We start from the raw sequence: 20,366 nt of genomic DNA, 5'->3' as shown, positions 1-20,366 counted from the left end.
GCTTAGGACTAAACCCAGAGTACAGTACCAGTGATACCTCGGTTCTCGAACATAATTCGTTCCAGGAGGACGGTCGAGAACCAAATTGTTCGAGAACCGAAGCAATGAAACCCAATAGGAAATAATGGAAACTGGATTAATTCGTTCCAAGCCCCAGAAAATGCCTATTTACTGGCCTAATTTGTATATAATATGTAGAAAAACATAAGTCTCAACAAGAAATAAAAGTGTACAGTATGTCTAAGGGTTAAATTCAGTGTAAAGCGTGACTCTCTCCACAAAGCGTGACTCTCTCTCTGCACTCACACTGATGACGCGAGCAAGGCGCGCTGGGCCGAATGAACGCCATTCGGCTCAACTCGGCTCATCTCGGAAGTTCGAGTTCCAAATATTTGTTCGGATTCCAAGACAAAAGTTTCTCGAATCTCCTGGTCGAATACCGATTTGGTCGAAATCCGAGGTGTTCGAGAACCGAGGTATCACTGTATATAGCTGAATGCTCAGTTGCAGACACCTACATTATTTTATAGTCTTTTCTATATAATAAATAGAGTCCTAAAATTTTAGGTAAATCAAGTGTTTCTTTCAATGCAGTCAGGATGTTTATAAATAGAGGAATCTTCCGACAGTGTCAATAAAATACTATAACATCTTTTATAACAAATCCATATTTTTATTTTTATTTATTTATTTATTTTAATCCTCATGCAAGGATACTTTTCCATTTGTCTTCAGGTAGAGTGGGAGGGAGGAAGAGAGAGGGAGAGAGGGAGAAAGAGAGAAACATTGATGTGAGAGGGACACATCGACTGGTTGTCTCCCGCATGGCCCCAACCAGGGCTGGGGACTAACTGCAACTGAGATATGTGCCCTTGACTAGAATTGAACCCAAGACTCATTGGTCCATAGGCCAATGCTCTAACCTCTGAGCCAAACTGGCCAGGGCACAAATCCAGATTTTTAAATATGTCTGCCAAAATCGAGCTCCATGCAACCTGATTTATCAAAAGTTGACTGAACATCTTTATTGTAAGACTATGCTAATCAATAAGAGATACCAAAAATATAACTGAAATGCAATTTCTTGCTCAAGGAATCCCTTATCTGGTAGAAAGCTAACATAAGTATTTCAACCTAAGACTGGTGCTCTACTGGAGGCTTAGCCTTAGAAAAAGAGCATGAACCCCAAAGAGGCAATGACTACCGTTAATGGATTAGAGTTGAAGGTTCTAGGGTGGGCTGCATTGGATCTGGTTTGTCTTTACTCTTGGTGTGTGTGTTCGTGTGTGTGTGTGTGTGTGTGTGTGTGTGTGTGTCAGAAGGGGCAGAAGAACAGGGGAAGGAAGAAAGAAAAGAACACATGGAGTTACATCAACAAATGTCCCAGGGCCTGGAACTGTGTGACATGTTTAGGAAAAGGCACAGAGATGAGGAGACTCAGAGGTGAGGTGGAGTTACAGGTGGGGAAGAGAATGAACAAGCCTGAAGGACAGGCTGCCAAGTTTCTGTAGACAATGGGACACAATGAATACTTTTTTTAAATAAGGAAAGAAATGACTACACTACAGTATTTAACAAGATAACCTCAGATGGCCTGGAGGGAATAATGGACCTTGGCAGAAGAGAGGGGGAATCAGGAGGCTCTTCTAATAAGAAATAGATGGAAAGATACGGACTGGCAATGGCAGAGAAAATAAATGAAAAAGCCAAGCTGAACACACTATGGGCCTAGAGGGTATGTGTTCTCTACTCATTTCCTGAGGCTGAATGGAGAAAGTCTGTGCATGGAACCAGTTCTGGCTTATGGGACCCCTATCTCAAGCTTGGAATGGTTTGGGCAAACTTAGGTCACCAGGGATGCACCGGGGGGGGTAGGGTACGGTGTGCTGCTGCAGCTCGGCCTTGACTTGGTGGAAGGAGTCTGCTCAGAGCATTGAGAGGGGACCCATGTGTTCTCTGCTCTTAGACATTAGAGACAAAGAATAAACTGAGTGCATGACAACTGAGGGGGGGTAGGAAGTGAAGGAAGAGGAGAGGAGTGATGAGGAAGGACAGCATACACTGCGTGTTTATTATGTGCCAGGCAGGCATCATTCTTTTATGATCTAGATTATCTATCTATCTATCTATCTATCTATCTATCTATCTATCTATCTATCTATGCCTCAATCATCCCTATGGGGTACATACTAGTATTTCACCCATTTTAAAGATGAGGGAATGGAGATACAGAAAGATTTAAGTGATTTGCTCAAGGCCAAGCAATATAAAATCAAGCACTAAGGCAGGCATTTGAAGCCAGGCAGTCTAATCCCAGTCTACATGCTTAAGCACAAGTTAAAAAAAAATCTAGGAAGAAACAAAACTTAGTCTCAATGCATTCTGAAGGTCAGCCTGGCTTATTGGTCTACAGTGATTTGGGAGGGGCCATCTAGGAGACTCCTAAGGATCCAAGTCCATGGTTCCCACCAAGACTCCTCAGCAGGTTTTCAGGGGATCCAGGAACAACAATGAACTCCAGCCACTGGGGGAAGATCAACTTTCAGGGGAAAACTGGGACCCAGCCGATCTTGAAATATCAGGAAAACAGGAATGACCATTCCTCTGGAGTCCCAGGTAGCAGAGGTGGCAGAAACAAACTCCTGAGTGATTTCAAATCTCTACGCCCCTCATGGTCAGCAAGACTGGAAGTGGAAACAAATCAGAGGGCTAGGAAAGGTGACAGGGCCACTAAGACTTTTAAAGTTGAGAATAATGATCTTCAGTGTGAATTCATAGCCTTTCCTCTTCAGTGACGTAAATAAAACAATGTTAAATATTGTTTCCATCTTTTAAATGTGGGTATGTTGGTGGTATGACACAATGCTTGAATCAGCACTTATTTTGCACCCAAGTTAAAGATATTTTAAGTTTGATTTGGCTAACCTCAGTCTCAGTACATAAGCATCAATCTAAACTGTACTATACAAACAATTTAAATTTGAAGAGATGTTATTTAAATAGACTCCTTATTGGAATCTTCAAATTCAGGCTTAAAAGTGAATTTGCTCAACCCTAGAACAGCTTCAGCTATCTTAGTCAAGTATCTGTGGTCTATGTGTCTAAATAGAAGATAAGCTTCTTTCCCAAAACTGTCCTCTGAAAACAAGGCGTCACCTTATATTTGAGTTATGTCAAAGCCTCTCTGAACAACAGAGACTGGGAAAGTCACCGGAAATAACCTGAACACATGTAGTTTTGAATGCAAAGAAAGAGTCCACCTGACAAAGGCAGTGGAAAGGGAAGCAAAGAAACATATTGCAGATTTTGTTCTTATTCCTGGTGAGATACATGGCCTCACAATTTCTAGTGTTGGAAATTAATGTAAACAAGACATTTAAAGATAACTTTATAAAGTAATAGTGTTTAAGTTTGCCAAAAATGCACAACCTGAATTTAATCATGAGGGAACATCCAACCAACCCAAATCAACTGACATTTCTACAAAATAACTGGTCCGTACTCTTTAAAACTGTACAAGAAACGAAGAAAGACTCAGGAACTGTCTCAGATTAAAGGAGACTGAGGAGTTGTTGACAACTGGATGCTTCGTGATTCTGGATCGGATCCTACACAGGAAAGTAACATCAGTGCTTCTTTTGAAGGGATTCTCCGTTACTTCAATTAGTTTGGTCTCCAACAAAACCCTAGAAATCCCTTAGTTATAGTGAAAACAATCTCTATGAAGCAAAGTGTGATACTTCCTAAAGATATTTTTTTGGGGTCAGAATATTAGCACACATGGTCTTGAAAGTCAGCATGCATATTTTACACCCCAAAATCTTTATAATTTTACAAGTATAATTTGTTTTTAAAAATATCTTTAAAAACTTATTTTGTTCTTTAAAAATATATTTTCTAATATAAGGTTGATATATTTGACTTTATCATCTTTGCTGTTTCCTGGCTGTTTCAAGGGTATATTGAAAGGGAGAGTCAGTGTCTTAACTCAGCCATAGATATAGAAGCGTATTTTTCTAATGGATGCTCATATCTTAAATATCAGCCATGATTATAATACATGACAAATAGAATGATAATAACCCCATCTTCACGTATCAGGCCTTTCAACATAAATGAGATCACATGCCTATTTTGCTTGATCACTGGCAAAGCTGGTGTGAGCACATCGCTTACAGTGCATTTTGCTTCCACAACATGGACGATAAAAAGCACCCAAAGTATGTGAACCAAACATTCCAAACAATTGGCACGGGACTGAATCATTAAAAAAGAACTGCACGATGATTAAAACTGTAAAACTTCAGCACATTCACAATGGTCAACGCAATCACATTCTACGTAGGTCCACTCTTGGCAGGGCTTACGAGCATGAACGCCAGAAAACATTATTCTTTTTCCAGACATTCACTGCATATTCAAAAGTCGGATAGTGTTGAGTCTTAAAAATCTCTTGGCTGTGGGTTTTAGCAATAAATTAGTGGGAAAAAAATTGAGCTGGATAAGCTAAAACTATTCAGCTGTTTTAGCCACACACGTAATCCTAAGAGCCGTCAAATTCTAGAATTTCAGGAGATATTCCAGAACATAAGCTCCCTCTGCAGCACTTCAGCCGGCACCCCCGGCACCCCCGTCTACCACCAGCCCAAGAAATGGTGCTGTGGGTCCCTGGGACCCTGCGCTGACACTAGGGTGTTTCCTTTGAAGTCATGCCAGCTCCTGCGGCCACACTGGCTGCAGAGGGGCCTCCCACCCTCCCACTGAGCTGGGCAGCGGCCAAGGATGGCCCACTCCCTGAGCTAGGGTGCAGGACCAGATGCACTCACGCCTCCTCCTCCTCTTTCGTTGATGCCACTCCTCAGGCAATTCAAACTGACCAGGACACTGTTAACTCCTTTAAAATATATGTCTAGTTACTGGTTTTGGTCCAAGCAGATCTATTTGTTTTTTTATTAAGAAACATATGTTTATTATTTTTTTAATTAATCCTCACCCAAGGATATTTTTTTCCATGGATTTTTAGAGATAGTGGAAAGGAGGGAGGCAGGGGATGGGGGAGAGAGAGAGAGAGAAACATTGCTGAGAGAGAGACACAGTGATTGGTTGCCTCCTGCACAACCCCACCGGGTCTGGGGATCCAACCTGCAACCCTTTGGTCCCAGGCCTGAGCCAAACCAGCCAGGGCAAGAAACATGTGTTTATTAAAGAAAGAACTGAATATAAAGAGAAGACATAATACCCATGGTTAAACCTTCTAAAGTCCTACTGTAGTATTTTGCTATAGTTACATTCTGACTTATTTTACTCAAAGGTTTTTTCTATCATTATAACATTACTGTATATTCATATTTTACCTAACACTATATATATCATAAGCAGCTTTCTAGGTCAACAGTCTTTTAAACAAAAAACTTGAATAGTACAAGTAACTATAACTTGTTTTACTTTACTGCTTCCTTGTCATTGAACTTGTTGATTTATTTTAAAATTATTATTCTCCGAGGATCTACTATATTCAAGTCACTGGATTAAATATTATAAGTACCACACATATATGAATAAATGACTACTCCCAGGATGCTCTTCAAAACTACAAAAGATGCAAACATATACATGCAACATATTATATATGCATGTGTACACTTGCTATGTGTCTTTAAACCACTTAATTCTTTTAAAATATGCTTATAAGATCAAAATATTCTAATTTCCTTTTCATGTATTCCTTTTATTGCTAATTTCTGCTCTCCTTGTCTGCTAATTTTGCCTTAGTATGACTGATCAGAAAATCTTTAAAGTAACTACAAAAGAAATTCTGAACGACATTAAATATTTTAGCTTAAAAACATACCCCAAATATTAACTACACTGTGTTTGAGACAAAATTGCTATATATATAGTATTGGGCTGGTCACCTGAAAAAGGTAATAATTTGTTGTGGTTTTCTTTGGGTGGTGGAACCAAGAGAAAGGAGGAGACGTCTGGAAACAGAGGTCTTAGAGCCACGGAGACAGATATAAATCTTCCTTTCAACCCTATCTAGCTGTGTGATCTTTGGCATTTTTCTTAAATGTCGCTGTAATGCAGTTTTGTACAAAGGAGCTAATATTTACCTTGCAGGGTAGATGTAGAGATGCCCGAAAAATCTATGTAAGGGCTAAGCATGTACCTGGATACAAAAGACACTGACTAGGTTTATGTCTACAATGAGCATATAGTTTATCTTTAAGAGACAAACAGAACTGTATACAGAAAAAATTTAAAGACAAAAGTTCATTGACTTGGCTTTACTGCTACAAGTGAATTTTAATTTATTACTCATTTCCCAGTGAAGGGTCTAAGTCTTGAAAATTTAAGAATCTAGAAATGTGGAGAATGGCGCCCTGAGGTCGACCATGACCACCTTGTAACTAGCCCTACTATGTGGTTAACCCCATGCTTTCCCTCCTTTCTGAATGTTCGTGAATATGCATCAAAGGTGGTGGAGTCAGTTCCCAGTGTGGGAAAGCCACATTCGTTCTCCAGTCCTGCGCGGGGAGACTCGCTCCCCTTTCTAGGCTTCTCACCTTTGTCTCTGATTTGAGAGGTGAGCAAATGATTTCTCTGCTATTGTCAGCAGGTGGAATTACCTGCGTATTTGGGGGGAAAGTAGATGTTCCCCCAGACACACAGGTGTGGAAAAGCAGTTTCAGGCCTGGGAACACCGCTCACATTTTACACTGGAGCTCTGACAGTCTTCTCTGAACCTGAACAAGGTTCCTGGCTAACATCAGAATCAATTCAGGTTCAATTACCAGAGGTAAGTGAACAGTAAGTGTTCCCAGGGGCCTTATGCATGCCTGGAATTCTCATTTCCTATTTGAGTCAAACTGGAGTTAAAACAGTGCAAATAATTATATGAAATCAACCATCTTTACTCTGTCCAGTAATTCAACCATCATCATAATAAACATCATATTCTCAGAACTAAATGATCTTAGATTTTCTCCCCCCAGATGGAGCCTAGATGAGTTTAGACCTCTGAATGGACCCAGGGCTGGTCTGCACCTCCACCGGGAGAGACACCAGGGGTGCGGAAACAAGTCTGGGCTGACTGTAACCACAGCCTCAAAATCTGTGTGTTTTTGAAATTGCCTATGGAACGAGCAGGCGGAAAAGATTTTACCTAAAACCTCTATCATTTGTGGAGTTGTCTACATAGCGAATTTCAGAAAATTTCTAAACTCAAAAGAACCTGTATGTAACATTTTTGTCTTTGTTTTCAACCTGTCAAACTCAGGCCCTTTCCTTGGCTGTCGGGTCACTGTTATGGTAATTTCAGATGCCAATGTGCTAACAGCACACAACAAAGCACAGAAAGCTGATTTTGAAAAGGTTATTTTGGAAACTGTCCTGTGAACTTGCTGTTCCCTTAGCCAAAAAAAAACCTCTCACCCCAGACATAGGTGCAAGGCCCATTTCTCACTTCACCTGGGTCTCTGCTCAAATGCCCCCCTGTTGGAGAAGCCTTTCTGACCATCCCATTAGAAGCAGCACAAACAACTCAAAAACAGGCCCCATCTCACTTTAGGATGTTTTATTTTTCTTATTGTCATTTTTCTTTCTCAATACCTCTCACAGTATAGATGCGTTTGTTTATTTTCCATCCTCCTCTCCCCACCAATGTGAGCTCCATGAAGGAGGAACTCTGCTTTTTCACCGCTATATCCCAGTTCCTCACAGGGTTCCTGAGCTCATGATCACTATTCAGTAACTATTTGTCCCAAGAATGAATGGACTGTAGATGTTTTAGTCAAGTGCCATATATCTCCAATTCTCCTCCCAGCAAGACATAAACTCAACAAAGCTCCTGGGTACGCACACCAGGATAACACTGACGTCTGCTTAGATGTCTTTGTTGTAGCTTATGAAGCAAATGGACCTCATGAGCTCCCCGAAGAGTTTACAAAATGCAATTGTCTCTTCTCATGTTTCCCAGGCTATTTTACTAAGGAACAGACAATTTTCCCTCCCCCCAACTACAAGTGTTTTCATGTACACAGAAACCTAGGTCTCTTTTCTTACCATACTGATCAGAATTGCTGGTGAAGAGAAGGTAGTCAGAAGCACAGGTCTGGGACTCAATATCCAAATCTCCTAACCTCAGAATCAATCTCTTCCCCTTTGGTACTGTGATTGTCTTTTCACAACTAGTGTGATTGGGGTAAGTCCTTGGATAATTCTTAGATGCCATGGTGCCACTGTCCAGATAGGTCACTATGTGCCCACAGCCATCACCTGCAAAAGAAAAAAGCACTTAAGATGTGAAATTAATTCTTACTGAGAATTGAGAGTCCAGTACAATTTCCAAGTCATGAATTTCAGTCCTTCTTCAAAAAATAAAAATAAGAAATAAGATTAAATTATTAAACAGTATGTATTGTTTCAGGTTATTTCATCTCATTTCCAACTTTAATCTTCTGAACACTGTCAATCAAAGGGTTTCATATATTAGAATGGAAAGCCATTGGCAAACACATCATTTAATAATTTTATTTTTTCTAATCGTCTATCTATCTACCCATCCAAACTTGCATAGTGGGCCCTTGGCATTCACAGATTTGCCATTTGTGGTTTTGTCTATTAGCAAGCCAACGTCATGTAAAAATCTGCAATGGAGAAAATAATATTACCCACTTCACAGAGGTATGTGCTGATTAAATGAGATAATCTTTGCAAAATCTAGGTCGCTGATAGAATCTGAGACTCAGGTCGAGAGGACTTTAAGAGCCTGTTATTTAGCTGTGAACTAGCAATCATTCAACATTCATATCTCATTAGTGACAGTCATAGATCTGAGGGTTTTGATGGACTCATTGCATCATTAGAGAAAGCCAAGCATCTCCTGTACTGAGTGCTTGCCACACACCAGACCTGGTGCATTTGGAGACACAAAAACCTGCAGTGGCTGCATCATGAAACAGAGTAAAATGGGAGATAGTCACATGTCCAAATAACTATAATGCTAGATGCTATGTGCCTTATCAGGGGCTTAAGCAAAGTGCTGAGGCAGGCAAGAAAGACTCTCTTTTAGGGGATCATCACTAGTGCACTAAAACAACAAATTTTCTTAAGACTTCTCTGAATAGAAAAGGTCATCAACTGACCAAGAAGTTGCCCCAGTAGATTAAAGTGACCAAGTTAATCCTTCAAACATCTAATGTCATGCACAAGTGGGTGGAATGTAGGGCAAATGAGCATACATTGCATTCATATTGCAAAATGCCTGTAGTTAGTATGGTCTCACATAAAAAAAATAAAAAATAAAAAAATGCCTACCCTTAGCTGGAGGAAAAGAAAACAGAAAGCATTTGGAGAAGGAACTGTCAGGTAGTAAAATAAGGTGTCTCCAGAGCAGCTCCAACTAGGGCGTACTGGGCAGCTAAAGACCAAGGCACCGTCTTCCTTCTGCGGCCTCTTCCCTGAGCTAGAGGACTTGCCTGTGGGCATCCTTTATTCTACCTCCTTCTTGAAGCTCAAATAATGGAGGTCTAGTTTTAAAAAAAAATGTCTGGGGGGGAAGGCAGGGGACTCCAGACTCTACCCTATTTCAGCAGACAAGGTATAGGGAAAAGGATCTACCCGTCATCCAGAAATTCCCACAAGATTCTGGGCAGCTCTGGCCAGGAGGTGGCATTGGGAGAGAGCTGACCTTCAGAAGATGGGGTTAGAGAACACAAGGGAAATGTAGATGGACAGCTAAGATAAAACTACTCTGCAACCTGGAGAACTAGGCAGAAGTTGTGGAATTTATACTGTAGGCAACAGGGACTCATAGAAGTTTTTGAGAAGAGACATATTGAAAGAGGTATTTGAAAAGGTGGATCAACCTGGTTGGGTACTGACAGGAACTAGAACACAGGCAGCATCTGGGTCAGAGGAGCTGTAGGAGGGCTAGAAATGAGCTACCTAAAAGGGGAAGAAAGGGGGAAACCCAGAAAGTGCACAAGAAAAATCTCAACAGACTCAGAGTTTCACTAATCATAATAGGAAAGACAAGAGGAGAAATAAACACAATTTTGAGTCCAGAAATTATTGAAACACGAGGCTACTATGGACAGAAAGGGAAGCCCAGAGGGCAAGCAGGTTTGGGGCAAAGGCTGTGAATTTGTTGGTTAAATCTGAGGGGACGGTCCCTTCTCTTGGGCCCTCCGGCAGTAAATCCAGGCCCGCTGAGAATAAGTGAAAATCATACTGGAGTGAAGCACATAACGCACAGGATTTTAATGTAAAATTTGAATTATTTGCCTACTTTTAAAGGCTTCAATTTTTTTTTTTTTTTTTAAATCTAATTTACAGTTTCTTTTGAAAACTGGAAGATACGGTAACCATATCCATACACACTCCCACAGGGATAGTGGTACGGTGGCTGTCCCTGTAAAAGAGACAAACGCCATGCCCTGGCAGGTGTCTCAGTTGGTTGGACATCATCCAATGCACCAGTGTTGCCCCTCAAGGTCAAGGGCACATGCCTGGGAGGCAGGCTTGATCCCTAGTGGTGAGAGGGGGCGGCATGAGGAGCCCCAGTGAGGAAGGGGGGGGGGCAATCGGGAGGCAGCCTATTGATCAATGAATTGATGTTTCTCTCTCTCCCCATCTCCCTTCCTCTCTCTCTAAAAATCTATAATAATTAAAAACAAAACAACTAAAAAGACAAACACCCTAGCTCCCCACCAGGTCCTGGACACTCATTTTTACATTGTCCCCCTTTGGAGGCATTAATTTTGAGCACTTTGAGAGAGCAACACTGGATAACTAGTGTACAAACAAATGAGTGAACATATAAATATGCACATAACTAACTCTCTCTAAGCTACCACTATATCACCTGGTAAACATTTAAATGCCTGTGTGTATTTTTTGACTACCATGAAATTCTGCTTTAACAAGAGCAAGTGAAAACTTTTTCTAGAAAACACAGCTAAATATAAAACGAGGAGTGATTATATGTGAATTACCCTACACATGATTACTGTATTCTAATTTTAAGTGACATGTCATGACAAAGGAAAATCCCTGGCTGTCACTTTTATTCAACCCTGTAATTATATTCCTTTCCAATCACTTCTCTTCTAAAGCTCAAGAGGAAACTCATTTCACCCCGTGAAACAGGCAGAATGTGAGCAGGTTTAAAGCTTCAACTCACCCAGCACTGCTTTGCGTGGGCATATGTGACCCCTTGGAAAACTTTCCCTTCTCTCTAACTATCAAAGTAAAATTCTATGCATCTTTGTTCTGCCCAAAAAAACCCTGAAAGAAACCGCAGTGTCCTGATTTATTAAAAATCAAACTGTCATCCAAAGTTACCACTTCACTCTTGCCTGTGAGTACACTATTGATGGGGTTTTCTGTGGCACTAATATGACCAATTTATTCCAAGGGTATTAACCACATCAGGAATTTTCACCCTATTGTTCTTCCACAGTTGCAATGACTTCCAAGAACTAGATATAGTTCACAATGTATTAATTTTGAAAGCTTCTAATAGACTACATCTTAAATGTTCTCACTACAAACAAGAAGTGATAATTAGGTGAGGTGATGAAGGTGCTAGCTGACTCTATGGCGGTAATAATTTCACAATATATAAATGTTTCAAATCAACACATTGTAGACTAAACTTACACAACGCCATATGTCTGTTCTATCTCAATAAAGCATGGAGCGGTGGCAGGGGCGGGGGTGGGAGGCTGCTGGGATGTGGGGAATGGAAAACAGTGAGAGAGAGAAATGCCTGTGGTATCACAGTAAGGCGGATTCATGCAAACGAAAAACAAGAGAGAAGCACCTTGGCCACAATCTCACCCTAACACTCAGGTAGCTTAACTCCCTTAGCCTGACTCGATTCAGTTCATGTTCCAGAGTTTGTGTATTAATGTGAATATCTCAGTTGTGATATTACACTAAAGTTTTACAAGATGTTTTCACTGGGTAAAACTAGGTAATGAGTACATAGCATCTCTCTGTATTACAACTTCATGTGATCTACAATTATCTCAGAATAAAAAAAAATCATTTAAAAAATCTGTCAGTATGGTTAAGTTTGGCAGAGGGTAAAATGACAGGGCTTTTATTTTCTATTTTATACATTTCTATTCTTTGTATCATGGTATCCTGTATGTTTTCTATTTAAACTATTAGTATTATTATTAGTAGTAGGATGTTATTATTATTAATCCTCACCCGAGGATATGTTTATTGATTTTACAAGAGAGGAAGGGAAGGAGGGAGATAGAGAGAGAGGGAGAGACATCAATGTAAGAGGGAAATATTGATGGGCTGTCTCCCATTCACATGCTGACCAGGGATTGACCAGGAATCAAACCTGAAACCTAAATATGTGGCCAGACTGGGAATTGAACCGAAACTTTTCAGTTCAGGGATGATGCTCCAACCAACTGAGCTACACTGGCCAGTGCTATTTAAATTGAATATTTATGAAAATTTGCACTGAAAGATAGAGCTAGAAGATGACAACCAATAAAGAAAGCCACTGTTATTCTAAAATCTCTGCTCCAAACCTATTGTCCACATTTCTCATGTTTGTCTAAAAGGAGCACAGGACTTTGAATCTGCAGGGACTTCATAATATATGCCCCAGTTTACAGCTGAGAAGACAAATGTATGTGGACGTTCGTGAGACTACTCAACTGATGGTGGGTCCCAGACTACATTTCCCAGATGTTCTAGCAATGGCTATGGAATTTTAAAAGCTTTTAGTCTCACCTCTTTATTTAATTTCCTAACACATGTGTATTTGTGTTTAATCTTGGAAAAACACCCAAACTGCTGCCCTACCGAATCTCCCTTTAGATTCTTTCATAACATCTTGCTATGAAAATGAACAGCTCTCTACAACTGCCTCTGGCGATGGTCTACACAGATGGAAAACCACTGGGCAGAACATTGAGGAAGAAATTTGAAATGAAAGTATCAGGTGTGTCACCATCTTAACTCACTGATGGATCTCACCATAACTACAAGCGAGACAGATGGTATGTGTCTCCCAATAGGCAAAATGTGCTCTGTGCACCAACATGTATGAAGTGCTATTGCCAAAAGCAAAACATATGAGTAAATAATTGACTCTGAATCTCATTGATCCTCTAGGTCCATCTTCCTTCTACAGGAAATGCAGGGGGTAGAGGCACAAGTTTATTGACACCACGAGGAAGTTACTAGCCAAGTTCAGGCTGTGACATTCTAGGTGCAAGTGACTCAGTTTCTTCAACAATAAACTATGAAAAAAAAACCATTGTAAAAGGGTCTATTTTAGATTTTTAAAAAACTAAGAATCACAACAACCAAGTGAATCTTGTTTGGATTCCGATCTGAAAAACCTACCTTACAAAACCATTTTAAAAAGGTCATTAAGGTATTAAATAATATCAGGCAAGTACTATTTATTTTATTAGATGCAATAATGGTATCAACGTTATTTAAGAAAGTGTCTTTTCTATGGATGCCTACTGACATATGTAGGTCTTAAATGACATGATTACATGAGGTCTGGGATTTATCTTCAAAAATGTACTGCGGCAAAAAGGGAGGGAACAGAACAAGGAAAAAGGATTGGGGGGATGTTGGTTACTGTAGCTGGATGATGAGGGTTCATAAGATTTTTCTGTTTTTTTATTTTTTTAATGAAAACAAAAAAAGGTCAATCTTCTAGGGAGAAAATACAATCTTGCTCGTATGATTAAACTCCACATGGCGCTAGGAGGACGGGTGGGCAGGGAGCCGCAGCCCTGCAGTGGTTGGAGGTGACAGCTCTGTAAACTGCCCCAGCCTAACATCAAAGGGGGGAAGGGGGAGGGGGAGGGGAGAAGGGGAAAGGAAGCCGCTTCCTCACAGAGAATTTGTCTGCTCTTCAAAAGTGCGACCACACAATGTTTACCTTTTTCTTCCCTTGGACTGTAATTTAATTGCCAAGCAAATGATGACTAAACCATGTATCATTTCCTCCTCTCCTTGGACTGAAAGCGCCCCACTCTGTGGGATTTGAAGAGTCGTCCCTCCAGCGGTGGGCTGCAATCCTGGGGTTTGCTCAGGGCCATAGATGGTTTGTGAGACTGGCCAACCACCTCCTCAAAGCAACTTCCGAAAATGAAACTGCATGAATGATGTTTAGATTTTGGAAAAGGCCTCAATAACTCATCCCTATAACTCCCCAAGTGAACTCTATACAAAGTGTATTTTAAATCGAAACATTTGGAAACAATCTAAATTAGAAATGAAGAGGCAAACTATGATATCTCCAAAGCAATGTCATATTAAGAAAAAGTTAAGCTCATGTTTTAGAAGACCATTATTTAATTTACTTTTTGGAAGTCAGACCTATTATTATATGTTAGGCTCAAAGAAGTGAAATGGCTTAAAGCCACAGAGTTAGCAGGTGGATGCACTGGGCACCAACCCGGGCTCCAGAGTCCACAGGATCAGTTGGATGGAAAGCTGGGTGAGCCCAGTCACACGCTCAGGGCGAGGAGTGAGGAGCGGGGCTTCTCTGTGCCCTGGTCAGAATCTAGGCAACATCTGGGCTGACAGGTCTGGGCCATGGCAGGCAACAGAAGAGGGGGAAATCTGGGAGTACAGCTTTTATAGAAAACTATTTAATTTTAAAACACAATATAGAGGACACACATAGAAAGGAAGGAAAAAATATTTAAAGTGTTTACTTCTATGTCCTGGATTACGAGCGATTTTTATTTTGATTATACATTTATTTTCTATATTTTCTACAATATGAAACATTATATATAAATACAAATTAAAAGTACTCCCCAAAAGTACCATTCACCCAATGTTCTTTGTAATATTAAAGGCTACTTTGAGCACCAGCCTTGAGGTACAGGCTGGAAGAAGTCTCTGTAAACCAATATTCCCAAACTGTCATTAGAAACTCTCTCCACAGCAGCGAGGGACTTGGCTGTAGTTCCCACTTAAAGCTGCTCCCAGTCCAGGGGAGAGGTATGTTAACAAGTCACTCCTGAGAGTGAAATGACAGGTCCAGAAACAAAGACATGTGCTCAATATTTGTTCTTCAAACGCCTTGAATGGATACATGGCTACCTCTCAGCCTTTACTGTCAGCTATTTGGGAAGTATGGACATAAGAGGTATTTAAAAAATAAGCTTAAAACAAATCCTAGGTCCTGTCTACACGAGTCAACCATTTATTTAGTCTACTGTAATTCCACCCACTAAGAAAGAAAAACAATAACTTCCTTAAAAGACTATTTCCTTTTGATAAGAATTGTGTTCCATTAACAGAAAAGTGAAATTAAGACACACTTGGGACAGACTAAATTCTGTAATACCACAAAGCATGCTTTAGAAAACAGAAAACAAAAAAACTTGTCATTGAATTGCACCAGCTTGAAAAGTATTTGGATGAAGGAAAACAGTGCAAAAATACCTTTAAGATTATTAACTCGTCCTTAAATAAGGCAGCGGCCTTCCAGTTTTTTCTTTAAGACCCATAGTTAGAATATAGGTTTCTCATCCCAACCTAAGCGCGCGCGCACACACACACACATATATACACACACACATAGATCACACACAAAAATCTAATGTTTAATTCTTTTTATTCTATGTAATGTACTTCAATATTTCCTATTCTATTCCATTTCATTTTTTAATTAAAAGCATGCTGGTATGCCCATTGAATGTATTTTATTGCCTACTAATAAGTCACAGCCTGCAATTTGGGCAACAGTGCTCTAAAATATAACAGGACTGAAACCATTTCTAGAAACATGATTTTATTACAGTTGTATCTTTGCACTTCTAATAATCAACTTACAACAGGTCTCAACACATACACCATCATTCATGTGTGGGTGTGAGAAAATTTCTTCCCCTCTCTAAGATCAAGTGAGCTCTTGCTGACTATAGTCTTTTCAACCACAAAGGGGAGCTTGCTATTATTACAGAGCTTTGTCTGATGGTCAGGTGAACAGATTTCCCAAGGTATTACTACTTTCATTGTCTGTTAGGAACTTTGGTTTTCTCCTGTGGTACTTAACTTTCTTACTTTGTGTGTTGCCTGGAAAGGAATAAAAAAATAAGGGCAGGCAGGCCCAAGTGGAAAACAGAGACTCAGACAGAAGTTATAGTGATACAACTTCAGTTATTCAACATCTTTAGTTTTCCTGAAAGAACAATGGATAACACTGTGCTGAAAGAAGTTACAGTTATAGATTAGAAACACATGCCAAGTTCTGGGAAACTGTTTAGAATCTCTTTAAACCTTATTCCCACCACAAAGAAGATGCTAATGATATGACTAATCATCTAATGAAGACAATAGTTTTGCCTCAGCAGATGAAAAACATTTAAGAGTGAAGTAAAAAGGAACACAAGGGACTTACTGTCAAAATCTCTCCATATAAACCCTCAACACAATGTTTCCTATCAGCTAAAAAAAAAAAAAACAGCTTAAAATAAATCTATTTGAATGTATGAAAACAGAGCAAATCATTTCAAGAAGCCCTATCCACAGCTCCCTACATAATGTGAGGCTGTTTCCATCAGTGTGCAAAGACATCAATAATTTTAATGTTAATATATTTAAAAGTACCATGTACACTCAATGGAAAATATCTCAAAACCTAGTTTAATGCTAGTCTTTAATGTGCTGTAAAGTGAAACCAGTCAAAACTCTAGCGTTTTTGGCTACACTCCAGTCTTGTTATTCCTACCGGAAGGGTTGTGGGTGTGGGGGGAAAGGGTCTGCACACTTCTCATTTTCCTAATTTCCTAAATTATTTCATTTACTTGGGAGGTGACAGCAACAATGGTTCTCACACTGAGTTCCCGCACCGCCTGGCCCAGTGCTGACTCCACGGCCGTGGGCGAGTCCCTCTACCTCTCCACCCAGTCATCTGTAATAGAGACAATGAGAGGGCCCAGCTCCCAGGGTCATCGTGAGCAGTCAGTGAGATCATGGTGGTCAAGTATTGAGCATAGAGGCTAGCATGCAGTAATAATTCAAAATATTTTAATTGCTATTTTTATTTTAAAATAATACACATATTAAATATCAAGAATATTGCTTTGAATTAGCTGACTTCATCCAAATTTCATCACCCATTGATTCTGTGAGCTTAAGAAGTTACCCACTTAATGTGTATCAATTTTCCTCATCTTTAAAAATGATCAACCATAACTGGGTGTAGTAAAGATGAGTGAGTCTGTGTGCTAAGTACTCTAAATTGTCAGAAAGTCTAATTAGAATGGATCCCCTGCTATATATCTTGGGCCCACTCATTGCTAAGCCAGCATCTCCCAAAGTGGGTACTGTGGACTCCTACATCCTTAGGAGTTTTACAGAAGGTCAAGCCCTCATCTCCAAAAGGGAGTTGCAAGTAAGCAAGCTTGTAGAATCCTACCGTTTTCTGTACCATGGGACATCGCAAAGGCCTTGCAGAGAACAGTGAAGCTCTATCAGGGAACACAGTTTGCAATATTCCCAGGGAACTCTTTCCTCAGTGGGCATCACCAGGGAGTCATGTTCTGTGGGGCATACTGGCCAGTTCCTGGAATAGGCTCTCAAAAGCATGACAGAGAGATTTCATAATGAGGCTTCTGGGATTAAACACTGTACATGGAGAAGTGTACTCTGACCTTTGGAGTCCTAAGGACAATACTGAAATTGTACTATATGATTCTGATATTCAAAAGTGTGACTTTTCACACTATTGTTATTAAGCTACAAGTGTTTGAGGGGCATTGCAACAAATCTGACACATTGGATGAGAAAAGTTTCATAATTTCACAGATGAAAACAACATAAAAACTTGTTTGTACAGCAAAATAAATCTAAGACAACTGTGTTATGTCTGTTGAATAGGATGCTTAGGATAAGGAAGTTGGAGAAAAGTGGCTGCTGACCTTTCCTAAGAATGTCAGGATGTTGATGTAGTGTTCAAGCTGCAATTGTGAAGTTGAAGATAAATATGGGAGAAATCTTTCCTGTCCCCACAGCATGCTGTATTTCCTACTCTTGGTTCCATGTTAACATGCAATCACCATTATTCAGATAAACATAACTCGATATTGACTATGACCAAGTATAGACAAAGTTAATCTGAGTTTTAAAGCTGTAAGCATTTCTCTCTTTCACACACACACACACACACACACACACACATTTTCACTTTCACATTTTTAAAAAAGTCAATAAGAACCAAAAAGTTATTAGAACAGGAAAAAAAAAATCATAAGATTGTGAAAGGATTCTTACAAATTCTTAGCATTCATCAAGCATTTACTGCAAAAGGTGGAAGATACAAAGTGTTCTAAGGATGCTATGTCATTTTATTTAATTCATGATGACCGTATTTGATAGATAACATTATTAGTTTCCTTTTTTAAATTATAAAATATTTCAGATATATGTGTATATATACACACATACATACCACACACATATACATAAGATATACATATGTGAAGAGTAATATGTGCCCTGGCCGGTTCGGCTCAGCAGTTAGAGCGTCAGCCTGAGGACCAATGAGTTGTGGGTTTGATTCCCGTCCAGGGCATGTGCCTCAGTTGCAGTTCGTCCTCAGCCCTGGTAGGGGTGGTGCTGGAGGCAACCAGTTCATGTGTCCCTCTCACATCGATGTTTCTCTCTCTCTCACCCTATCTCTCTCTGTCTCCCTCCCGCCTACTCTATCTGAAGAGAAATAGAAAAATATCCTTGGCTGAGGATTAAAAAAAAAGAATAATGTGTCAAACACCCAAGTATATACCCATGGCTGACAAGATAGGACATTTCCCATAAACACAACTGAAGCCCACAACACTCTCTCTTTGTCACACGTCCCTCCTGCTTTCTGTCATACGTGTGAAGTTGCTAAGGCTCTGAAAAGCTGAGTAGCTCAGCCCAGGTGTCTGAGCTGGCGTCTGAACCTGGCCTGTCCAACTCTAGTGACCGTGGACCTCAGCACTGTGCTCTGAGGCTGCCACCGTCAAAGCCATCCTGCTTAAAGGCCAGGAAACAGAGGCAGGGACATTTAAGACACTGCCCGAGCTCACACTACTACTGCAAAGCACAACTGGTATTAAAACCCACATTACATTTATTTATTTATAGTCCTACGCTTTTTATCTCAAAATTAACATGCAGAAAGTAACCGTGTTTAATTTAGTTTCTTATAAAACGTATGCATATGAGAAATTTCATCTCTCTTTTTAATTATTTAAGTAAGCACCTTTTACTAGACTATTAGGGAATAGTCTAATGAGAAGCGACTATTTTACCTCCAGTAAAGGTTGTTCACTTTGCTTAGCATCAATGTGGTTCTAAAGAACACTCTGTAAATGGAGGTTTCAGTGGATTAAGTGCTGCTTCTCAAACCTCAGTGGGCAGACCAGTCACCTGGGGATCTTCTCAACATCAGGGCCTAGAAATGCCCAAAGCTCTGGGTAATGACTATTTTGTTGATCCCTATAAGATATACTGAGTAGCAAGAGACTTAAAAAAAAAAACAACACCCTCATTTTTAATTGGGATCTTGCAATGAATCTTTTTTAAAATAAAAAAAATCCTTCAGGTATCAGTTTGTATAGTTTTATTTAAATATCTATTCCTAAAATTGGAACATGTCCATATATTTTCAATTCTCCACACGTATTTTCCATATCAGATTTTATTTATAAGACTAGGTGGGGCAACATGTTTTAGGACCTACATTTAAGCCAGGGTGTGACTTCTGACACCTGGACAAGAGTGTCAGTTTAGGAACTGTTTGAGCATACAGTAGAAAATACAAAGAAATAGAATGGAAAGGTTTATGAACATACATGTACATACCATATATATAAGGAAAAAGCAATCAATGTTTATTTACTAGGAAGTAGCAAATCTCAATTTGGAGAGAGATGGTATCTTTCATACCACCAATGAAGCATGAAATGTGATATGAGAGATAAAATGCATACACATTCCACAATCTTGAAATTGTACTGCTTTTGCACATTCTGCATTCTGCATTGCTACATTTAGCAAAATCCAATAAAACCACATGGTTAGCTACTAACTGCAATTTGAAAAAGTCTTAATATTTCAGTGGCAAATGTGATCATGTCTAAGAGAAATCAAAGACTTTTCATTTAAAACTTTATTGCATAAATGATGTTCCTACAAGACTTTTTTGTTTAACTTGATCTCTGCTGGACATGAACTTCCCTTGAAGATGAAGAGTAAGAGACCATCCTAGTGCATTTAGAATTGCAGAACATGCACCTACATCCCACTTCAGACACAGTGAGAATGTGACTGGGCAAATAATTGAATCTCTTTAAATCTCAATTCCT

The 20,366-nt window shown here is 39.7% G+C and overlaps 1 protein-coding gene across 1 annotated transcript in view; it reads right to left on the bottom strand.

Moving 5' to 3' along the window:
* The window catches only part of DCBLD1 (discoidin, CUB and LCCL domain containing 1), a 65,563-nt gene that overhangs the window by 37,133 nt on the left and 8,064 nt on the right, over window positions 1–20,366 (bottom strand). The window contains exon 2 of the mRNA XM_036248353.1: window positions 8,065–8,277. Within this exon, the coding sequence (XP_036104246.1) occupies window positions 8,065–8,277 (213 nt within the window). The remainder of the gene's footprint in view (window positions 1–8,064; window positions 8,278–20,366) is intronic.

The sequence above is a fragment of the Molossus molossus genome, unplaced genomic scaffold, assembly GCF_014108415.1.
Source record: "Molossus molossus isolate mMolMol1 unplaced genomic scaffold, mMolMol1.p scaffold_m16_p_8, whole genome shotgun sequence".
Classification (NCBI taxonomy): Eukaryota; Metazoa; Chordata; class Mammalia; order Chiroptera; family Molossidae; genus Molossus; species Molossus molossus.
Note: the sequence above shows the minus strand (reverse complement) of the source record. Positions and strands in the feature narration are given on the sequence as shown.